Source organism: Orycteropus afer, unplaced genomic scaffold (assembly GCF_000298275.1).
Source record: "Orycteropus afer afer isolate SDZICR_OR568_19922 unplaced genomic scaffold, OryAfe1.0 scaffold00044, whole genome shotgun sequence".
Lineage (NCBI taxonomy): Eukaryota > Metazoa > Chordata > Mammalia > Tubulidentata > Orycteropodidae > Orycteropus > Orycteropus afer.
In genome coordinates this window covers 5,955,581-5,966,451 of record NW_006921631.1, presented here as the reverse complement: position 1 = coordinate 5,966,451, position 10,871 = coordinate 5,955,581, and the positions used below count along the sequence as shown (strand labels likewise).

At 39.4% G+C, this 10,871-nt stretch overlaps 1 protein-coding gene across 1 annotated transcript in view; it reads right to left on the bottom strand.

The window, feature by feature from the left end:
• The window catches only part of ADCY10 (adenylate cyclase 10), a 113,955-nt gene extending 105,894 nt beyond the window's left edge, over positions 1 to 8,061 (bottom strand). Inside the window, exons 1-5 of the mRNA XM_007937730.1 lie at positions 7,914 to 8,061; positions 6,893 to 6,997; positions 4,779 to 4,817; positions 4,345 to 4,488; positions 2,064 to 2,269 (exon numbers count right to left, since the gene is read on the bottom strand). Of these exons, the coding sequence (XP_007935921.1) occupies positions 2,064 to 2,269; positions 4,345 to 4,488; positions 4,779 to 4,817; positions 6,893 to 6,997; positions 7,914 to 8,061 (642 nt within the window). The remainder of the gene's footprint in view (positions 1 to 2,063; positions 2,270 to 4,344; positions 4,489 to 4,778; positions 4,818 to 6,892; positions 6,998 to 7,913) is intronic.
• Positions 8,062 to 10,871: the final 2,810 nt, after the last annotated feature.

Below are 10,871 nucleotides of genomic sequence, written 5' to 3'. Positions count from 1 at the left end.
CCCATTGGTGGAGAAGGAAGTGGTGGCTCTCAGTCAGTAAGCGAAGTTTCAGGAAGGTGTGCATGTAGTTCTGTTGTATGGGAACTGTTGCTGTCTTCCACTCCATTAGACAAAAAGAACTATTGAATAACCATCAAAAAAGTAAAAGCACATGGACAAAAAATACACCATGTAATCACACAGGAACAGTAACCAAAAAATGAAAAAAGGGAAAAAGAAGAAGAAGAAAAAAAAAATACCTGCAATATCTGGGGATAGGGCAATAAGAGAAAAAAGGTAGAGAAGGAGAATAATGAAGAAAAAATGTGAAAAATGCAAAAAGAAAAACAAGGAACAGGGTTAACTATGAGAAAGGAAGAAAAAAAAAAGTTGCAACGAGGAATGGGGAAAAGAAAAAAAGCTAAAAACTAGGACCTGGGAGGGGAAGAATAAAGAATAATAGGAGAAAGTACAAAAGTAATAATAATAATAGTAGCTTTAAAACAGACAAAAACAAGCAAGCTGAAAAACAGAAAAAAGAAAGAAAAAACAAAAAATTGGGGGAGGGGAGGGCAGGGCACCTAGGCTCCTTCAGAGCACACAGACTGGGATAGAGTTCCTGTGGGCCCAGAAGGTGGGTGGGAGTGGGGGATGGCCGCACCTCCGTTCACCAAGAGGGTATGGGGTATAACAGTAACAAGGGGAATGTCACATCTTTCCAGTCATCAAGGTCCGGAATGTCCTTGGGGTTACTAGCGAGTAGAGCCTGTTCTGAAGCCCCTGGAGTCTGGGAGAATGCTGTTACTTTAAATATCCAAAATGGTCAAGCTGCTTGTAAACATTCAAAATGGTTTTGTCCCTGGACAGGCAAAAGTCCACAGCTCAGCCTGCTATCCTCTTTGCTGCCTCCCCTTTTATTCCCCAGCCACCAGAGCAATCCTCCGTGCAGTCCCTGGCTAGCAGGGCTGATTTTTAGATTAATTCTTAGGTCTTATCACCACTAGGCAATATCCAAGCTGTCTGTGCCATCAGGATCACTGCCAGACCGCAGCTCCGTATGTCTCTGTTTTTGGTATTTCATGCAAATTCTTTTGCTAGTTGAAGTTTAGTGCACTTCTATATCCTTTCCTTCAAGACTCAGGGGTCCAGGATTATCTTCTGTATCTGTGTTAATTGGTTCCCCTTTTCTTTGTTGAAGAGGGTCTGTGCAGTCTTTTTGCCTAGTCTGCCATTACCAGAACTCCCTCTCTGTACTATATTTGTAAAATTAAATCAAAATAATAATAATAATAATAATAAATTAAATGTATGAAGAATGACTGAAGAAGATAGAGGATGAGGCATTGCTATCAGCCAGACAGGTCATGCAGCTGATGTGGTTGTTGGAAGGGTGAGTGGGGGGACTGGGGACAACTAAAGATGGATGAGTAGGTGTGGTGTTACCTCCCACCCTTGCCAGCATCTACATGGATTATCTGTCTTTTCTGTCTGTCTGTCATGCCATCCCATTCCCTTGGTTTGGCCAGAAACACAACTCTTCCCCTTCTCATGCCCTCAAAGCACAGGTCCTCTAATTGACCACATCTCAAGGATAGTTCTGCTTATAATCTTCACTTTAACCAGGTTTTCTACTATACAGGGCCTTGGGGAAGGTTTCTCTTCCCTCACTGCTACTAAACTGTCCTGCAGTTTGTTCATTTCCATCCTTTTCCCCTCAGTGATCTCTGCACTTCTGGGCTATAAGGGTGCTGTTTAAGTGAGAGTGCAGGCCAACGGCAGTCCTCAAAATTCCTTCCTTCTGTTCCTATCAAATAGCCAGGAAACCTTTCCTGTTCCTTAACCAAGGTCACTAGTTTCCCAGAAGGGATAATATTCCAAATTCTGCATCTTTAGTTACCTGCAGAGAGAAGCCTAACATTTCCTTCTTGAATTCCCCAGAGGAGGTATCCTCTAAAACTAAGCTGACCCCTGCCCAGCCTCCAGTCCAGTAGCTTCATGGAAGCAGCATTCCCAGTGGCTCCTCAGGCAGGGCGTCCATGGTACAGACTGCCAGAACTTTCTGTAAGCGGCTGCACCACACTTACCTTAACTGCTCTCTGATCTGGAATCCTCTCAATTTCAACTATGCTATGGTCACAGAGCTGCCAGCAGTTTGGTGACAGAATGACTTCATTCATCTGTGCCATGTTCTGTGCGAAGCGCACATCATCCACTGTCTGACCAATCACCAGAAAGTAGTTGTGTGTTTCATCTCCAAAGATCAAAGAGCTGATATTGCCAGCAGACAATCCTGGCAAGAAAGCAAGAGACAGGTTTGTATGAGAAGTTCTGGATTATTACTCAGCAGCACTGGTTCTTGGAAAAATAAGAATCTTGGTGTAACTATACTACTTCAGAGCAAAATCTAGGCTTCTGAAATTTAACATAGGAATTGAAGAATGCTTCCACTAGCCCCAGGCCTTCCAAAACTCTCCTTCCAATCTAGGAATTCTAGCTTTCATCTTTCTATGATACTTATTTCTCTAGATGGCCCTATCAGCCCCCAAATTTATTTTATCTTTCCTTCAATTTATTTATACTTAAGGGCAATGATGGAACAACGTCAATAATTCCTATTTGGGGAGGATTTTCTTTATATCAAAGATGAAGATTTAACTAAAAAGAAACCCTTAGGGCAGAGTTTCAGGTAATAGCTAGAGGGTTGGGGAAAAGAAGGAGGCACTTTGATAGTCAGGTGTTCTTATCCCATCAATATTTCCTCTAATTATTTTAAAGTTGGGAGCTGAAGATTTTGGTACCTGAGCAATAGAAGACAGAATGTTATAAAATACAACATATATAGAAAATGCATGTAAAAATGAATTACAAGTAATAAATGGTTCTTTTAAATGCCTGCAATTAATGTCATCAAAGTTTACTTTTTTATCTTTGTTTTCTGTGGTACATAGGGTTGTTAATGCTCATCTCCTCTGGTATTACATATAGTTTGTTTTCTAGCTGAAATACACTGATGCACAGACTCATCCAATGGAAAGGCGCTAGAACCCCTGCCCGTAACAGTCAATCAGCACGCATTTGAGGGGTTTGGGCGTCCAACATTATCAAGAAGGGTAGTATATCAGATTCCCTGAGTATTAACTTTGGGGAAAAAAATGTTTAGTGTTTTAATAACATTATTTATTTATTTTTTTATAAAATATATAACTTATTTGGAAATTTAGAATAACATCAACAGAGACAAAAGAAGTAAAACATGGCATATGTTACAGAAGGTTAAAGGAGGTTCCCGCCTGCTCTTATGCTTTAGAATTCTTCGTTTACCAAGCTGAGGCTAGGCAGAAGCTAACACACACCAACGGCACCAACCAGAAGCTCTGGCTGTACCTCCACATTTACACCTCTCAGAATCTCATTCCTCACTCATTAAATGGTTACAATAATGCCTATCCCTTAGGGCTGTGGAGAAGCAGGAACGATATAATGTGAATAATGTTTGAAGAGCAATAAGGAAATATCTGCTATTGTTAGTACAGGTGTGAACATCAGAAGCCTTCCATAAAGCTGGAACTGTGGCGCAGGTTCACGCAGGAAGCCTTTTTGTACATCATCCTTATGAAGTAGGGGATGACTAGTCTAATAATATTCCTGAGTCTAGGTAACGACAAGGTACTCTCTATTACTTAATGATGTGCTTAGTTGGTAAGCAGCAAGACAACCACCATAATAATAACTACAATAATAATAAAACCATTAACAATGGACTCAAACATACCAATGATCATGAAGATGGCAAAGGACCTGGCAATGCTGTGTTCTGTTACATATAAGGTTGCCACAAGTTAGAGCCAATTCAGAGGCAATTAACAACATCCTAACAAGAAGGTCTATAACCACTTCTGTTGAGTGATTACTGTGTGTCAGGCACTGCACTAACTACACTATTCTTGGAATTATCTTGTTGTTGTTTGTAGTTGCCAAGCAGATCCAGCTAATGACAACCCCATAGGTGCAGAGTAGAACTACTTCAAAGGATTTTCAAGGCTATGATCTTTCAGAAGCAGCTCACCAGGCCTGTCTTCCAAAGCACATCTGGGTAGGTTCGAGCTGCCAATTGTTTGGTTAATAGTTGAGCAAGTAACTGTTTGCACCACCCAGGGACTTCTGTATTAACCAAAGAGGTAGGTATCATGATAAACCCTCATTCACTTAACTGGTAAATGGAGTCAAAATTCACATCACAGCCTGCCTGATTCCAAATTTAAGGCCCGGTGGAGAGGCTGAGTCAGAGTTCTACCATTTTCTCCTTGGGAGAGAGATCCTGTAGGAGTCAGGACTCACATCCAAACTGCCTTTGTAAATGCTTACCTATCTTGACCCGGACATCTAGGCCTTCTTCGGACACTTGGGTGTCAAACAATCCTTGGATCTCCAGACTACATTTAATGACCACTGTGATCATGTTTTTTAGTTGCTTTCGTTCCACTTTCCACAGGGCTAGCAGTGCGTCACCTGTAAGAGACAAACACACCAGAGATTTTTGACCTGCCCTGAGGATCAGTCTGTATGAAATCTGTATAGAAGGTTACTTATGAATTGTTGTATGGAAAATGAATTTTTACTCTGTAAACTTTCACCCAAATCATAATTTAAAAAAAAAAAAAAAGATTCCTTCTCAAACACTCTTCAGCCTTCAGCACACTGCCTAGACCCAGCCTTCTCTGAGTTGCCGCCACCTTTGTCAGAGCTCAGGCACTCCAGCACTCATTTCTTACCTTTCCCTTCTGAGTAAACCCTCATACCTGCAAATTTTAGGATGTCTCCTCCAAAAATTAACACTTCTGAGAAAAAAGAGAAAATTAGTTAAATCAAAATCTTAAAGCTAATAAACAGAATTCATTCTTCATCAGTGGGATAAAAACTGGGGCAAAAGAACAGCATTTCAGAGAATAGACTTATACCAAAGATGTCAGCTCAGACAAGTTACTTAACCCATTTGGGTCTGTTTCCTCAACGGTAGAATTAGTACAGTGAAGTAGATTATGTGTATACTCCATTTCTGTGAATGTGAAAAGACAGGAAAAAGGAAGATGGGGCTATTGATGAGGCCAGCTATTCTCCTCCCCAGTAACGGGATGCTTTTTTTCTTTTTTTGATCAGTATATGTTATGAGCTGAGGATTGAGTAAGCATGAGTGGGTGGATGAGTGACAGGACTCCATAAGTACTGAGAATCAGAAAATGGGAAAACCACACACATGGTCAATTTGGGTCTTGTTTATTCAGGCTTTATGTCCTAAATGGACAATATTTTTCTTACTTATACATTGTCACGGGAGCTCTGGTAGCACAGTGCCTAAAGCACTTGACTGCTAACCAGAAGGCTGGTGGTTCAAACCCACCAGCCACTCCTCAGAAGGAAGATGGGGCAATCTACTTCCGTAGAGATACTGCCTCGGAAACCCAAGGAGGGGTTGCTATGAGTCGGGTCTGACTTGACAGCACATAACAACAACGACAACATGCATTGTCACAAATTTGTGATAATGCTAGGTACTGAGTGAAATGCAAAAACAAATTAGATATTGCTGCTTTTAAGGAGCATTACACTCAGCCTAGTGGGTTATAGTAAGATAGACATTACACGTTGTCCCAACTTACAATGTATTATAGCTATGACGTGAACTGCACTAACCTCTGTAATTTTTTTTCTTTTTTTTTTTTGAGGGGGGGGCATCTTATCATTAGTAATGTGTATGCACTACATACAATGTTGCAGCACATAATTTACTGATGTTATCATTCTCATGCCAACCCCAAAGACAAATAAAGATTGGATTTATAAAGATATTGATAATAAAAGGCAGCAATAATGAAAACTAAAAAGAGAAAAAAAAAGAGGTCAGAACCAACTTGATGGAGTTGTCAGAATGGAATGACATCATAAGAGGCAGACTCCTGTACCAGGTAATGTAAAAAAAAGAAAGCAAACAGATGCTGCTGACTCGATTCCAACTCATGTTAACTCTATGTGTGTCAGAGTAGAACTGTACACCATAGGGCTTTCAAAGGCTGAATTTTGGGGGAAGTGGATTGCCAGGTTTTTCTTCCAAGGCACCTCTGGGTGAACTTGATTAGTTAAGTTAAGTTAGTTAACCTTTTGGTTAGTTAAGTGCACTAACTATTTGCACTACCCAAGACCTACTAGAGAACTCAGAACATAATAAAAGACCAGACCTAGAGTTTACTTTAATAGAGTAAATCCTTTTCTTCATGAATAGTTCAAAGTAATCATGCAAACAACATAGTAGGCAGAGGTTGAAAAGGTGACCTAACTTTTCAGTCAGCTCTAAGTGTTTCAGAAGGCACGATTAGGAGACAAATTCTTACAAACTTAATCATAAGCCACTCTTATCTACTCATAAAGAAATCTCTCAGTGACTATATTTGAGTTATACAAAATGTAACTAAAAGTACTACTATCACAATTCTTTTAAAAATAGTCCATAATTTAGGCCTTTCTCTAAATACCTTAGGAGCTCTGGTAGCATAGTGCCTAAGGCACTTGACTGCTAACCAGAAGCCTGGTGGTTCAAACCCACCAGCCACTCCTCGGAAGGAAGGTTGGGCAATCTACTTTCATAGTGATACTGCCTTGGCAACCCAAGAGGGGTCGCTATGAGTCGGGGCCAACTCGACGGCACATAACAACAACAACAACAACTAAATACCTTGCATTAATGAGATTGATTACATTCCTTGATTTGTACTATATAATATTTCAAGAAAGATTGGTTTCACGCAGATTTCACAGGAAAAATGAATGGTAAGAAATTGTACTCTATAAAGTTATAAGCATAAATACAAGAAGAACCGAACTGAAATATTTTCAAGTGAGGAACCTATGGGACACTTACTTTCTACTATTGCACTTAGGTAGTGGTTAAGGATCTCCACCAACTGCTCAGACCCTCGGTCCATGTACATGGCTCTGCTGAACTTCTCAGTCATTGCAGTAAAACCTGTAAAAAATGTGCAGCTGGTTTCTTTGGCCACTTGAAGGAACCAAACAGTCAGGAGAAGGTAGCCACACTGGAGAGCAGTGGGCCTCAGCTGTTAAGAACTGACAGACTTTCTTCATAATGATTTTTGTACCTGTTCAAGTGCCAGATATGCAGCTTCCTCTGTCTATGTTTATGATTTTAGGGGTTATGTAAAGCCTTTATTTTACCACTCACCCTGAAAATTTCAATTCATAGTTAAGACCACAATTCCTTTAACTGGAATAGAACATTTATTCTACAATAATGAAAATACACAAAGCTCAAACACTTGTGAACAGGTGGCAAATTTACAGTTAGTGTATAAACATCTGGGGAGATCATTTCCTGGAGGTCAGTTCTGACTGGGATGTGAGGGGTTTGGGGGAGGAATCAGTAAAGTTGAGGCAGGGACACTAGGTCTGAAGTTCCAGACACAGGATTTGGGCATATTAAAGACTTGCCCATGACTCAAAATACTTGAGTAAGGAAAAAATGAGAGCCAGTGCTACAGGGTATCCCCTCACTCCTATCTCTTCAGCAGAGAATATCTGATGTAATTAGCCCAGAAACTAAAAAGTGGCATCCCCATTCTGCAATCAAGTTCTGTATGTGGATTCTGATGTGAGCCTGCTGCTCACCCACATTAAGAACACCACCACCAACTCCAGTTGCCATAGAGCCATTTCCAACTCATGGTGACCCATATGTATCAGAGTAGCACTGGGCTCTATAGAATAGCTTTCAGTGGCTAGTTTTTTAGGGAAGCAGATTGTTAGGCTTTTCTTCCAAGGTCTCTCTTGGTGGATACGAACTGCCAACTTTTCAGTTAGTAGCTGAACACTTAACCGTTTACACCACCCAAAGATTCCACATTCAACATTCATTTTGTGCTTGCCTGAAATATCAACAAACATCAAGACGCCATCAAAATATTTCACAGATGGTAGGTCTATAGAGATGTCCTCATAGACAATGAGGTCTGGTAAATGAGCTGCTATTCTGATGATGGCGCGGTCCTGCAAGTCTTCTATCGGAGTGTTCATGTTCACAGCATATGTTCAGGATTTTATAGTCACAGGAAGCAATCCCCAAATAGACCTTCTAGAAAGAAGAACTTGGAATGAAGGGAACCAGATATATTCATTCATTCATTTTCCTATTTCTTTGCTTCCCCCTTTGCTTTGTTCTAACTTGTGTTTTCATCTATTGAAATAAGTGACTGAGTGATGCTAAAAGTGACAGAGTTGTTGATTCACACTTCAAAAGGGTCAACTTTCTATTTACAGATGGAAAAACCTCACAGACTGAAACTGCAGCCTTGAACACTGTTAGAAAGAGAATGGAGTGAAAGAGGGTAGCAAAATGGCTCTATCCATTTTTGTGAATCCTTAAGATTCAAGTCCTGTTGGTGGTGGGCCAGGAGCACTGTCCACTCAGACTAGGCTCTTTTTCCTTCTGTCCTTGTATTTACTTTCCCTCTCCTCCTCCCTTTTGGTCTGTCATAATTTCTTCCCTCTTTTTGAAAATTAAAAAAATAGAGTAGATTTGGCTTTTTTATGAGAATACATATATATGGAGGTGAGTTACAGAATAGGGTATTACATACAAGCAAGAGATTAAATGCAAACCAGTTTAGTTTAAATTACATAGAAGGTAAGAGATCAAAGGTGTGTGTGTGTGTGTGTGTGTGTGTGTGTCAGCTGGAAATGAGGAAAGTCTTAAGCTGTAAGTGGAAGGCAATGTTGAAATTTTAACTTGTTTGGTCAGTCAGTTCTAAGGAAATAAGGATTTTCTAAGGCTTCCTTAACTGCTGGGCTGATTGCATGCTCATGCTCAAATGTTGCAAAAAAAAACCAAAACAAAAACAAAACAAAAAAACATGCTCTACCAGTCTGAACAGAAGAGTGTCCTCAACTCAGCTTTTTCAGAGCAATCCAAGTTCCTGGAATAGGTTATACAAGAAATAGGAAAATTTAAAAAGTGAACTGTTAATGTGGGTTTAATTCTGATTAGTAAAGATGAACTATTTAGTAATTTTAGCCAGACATAGGTCATACTGGAATACACTCCTCTTATTAGGAAAAAGCGGGATGCAGTCACATATATTTTATACTTAAGAAAAGCACTTTTAAAGAATCAGGGAAAATGAGCAAATAATCCAAGAAGCTGGACTATATGAAGAAGAATATCACATCAGGATTGGAGGAAAACTCGTTAACAACCTGTCATACACAGATGACACAACCTTGCTTGCTGAAAGCAAAGAGGACTTGCAGCACTTACTGGTGAAGATCAAAGATTACAGTCTTCAGCATAGATTACACCTCAACACAAAGAAAACAAAATCCTCACAACTGGACCAATAAGAAACATTTTGATAAACGGAGAAAACATTAAAGTTGCCACGCATTTCATTTTACTTGTATCCACAATCAAAACCCATGGAAGCAGCAGTCAAGAAATCAAAGGATGTACTGCATTGGGCAAATCTGCTGCAAAAGACATCTTTAAAGTGTTCAAATGCAAAGGTTTCACTTTGAGGACTAAGGTGTGCCTGACCCAAGATATGCTATTTTCAATAGCTCCATATGCATGCAAAAGCTGGACAGTGAATAAGGAAGACCAAAGAACAACTGATACATTTGAATTATGGTATTGGCAAAGAATATTGAATATACCATGGACTGCCAGAAGAACAAAAGGGCTTGTTTTGGAATAAGTACAGCCAGATGCTTCTTAGAAGTGAGGATGGCAAGATTTCATCTCAGGTACTTTAGATATGTTATCAGGAAAGACCAGTCCCTGGAGAAGGACATCATGCTTGGTAAAGTAAAGGGTCAGTGAAAAATAGGAAGACCCTCAATAAGATGGGTGGATATAGTGGCTGCAATGATGGGCTCCAGCATAGCCAACAATTGTAAGGTTGGCGCAGGACGGGGCAGAGTTTCATTCTGTTGTACACAGGGTCGCCGTGAGCTGGAACAGACTCAATGGCACCTAACAACAACAGCAAAAATATAGAAACCTCAAAAATTGAATTATAAATATTAGGTATTAGATGACCTTTAAAAAGGAAAGCCTGGGCAAGTTCAAATGTTAAAAAGTAAACTAAAGACAGGAGAAACAGATGACTAAGTCTTTTTTTTTTTTTTTTTTTTTTAGGATTAGCATTAAAAACTAAATGAAAAACAACAACATGTACCAGACACTATCAATAGATAATAAACAAATAAATATAATAAATAATCACAGGTACTGAGTTTGATAAGTGCTATATGAACTTACAAAAAGGTGTGAGAAAACAGAATTCTCCAAATGAGTAGAGACTTAGGAAAAATGCTAAACTGAGAAAACCTAGAGTAATTTTTAAGCTTTATTCAAAACAAGTAAAATAATAAAAGAGAAATAAGAACAAAGCTTAAATATGGCATACTCTTGTTTTGTTTCTGCTTCACAGAGAATTGAAGAATTGAACAAGTATTGCTAAGAAAAAATTAAAGCCCAAGATAAGAAAGTAGTGATAAAGTACCTAGGCATTTTAAATAAATTCAAGTAGCCAGATCCAGATAATATTGACAAATACTGAAAAAACCTGACAGGTGCAAAGTCAGTCATCTCAAAATACCATGGAGAGAAAAAGATGGAATGGAAAACCAGAGATGGGCACATTCTCTCCAGAATTTCAAAAGATGAGAAAACACAGATTGGTAAACTTGATGTATCTGTCCAGATAAACTAGGTTATGCTCCGTTAATGATTAAACTGCAAACTATTAGTGGCCTGTAATAACAATGATGTACTTCTCGCTCATTTCTTGCTCATGCTACATCCCTGGATGGAGAGAGACCTGAAC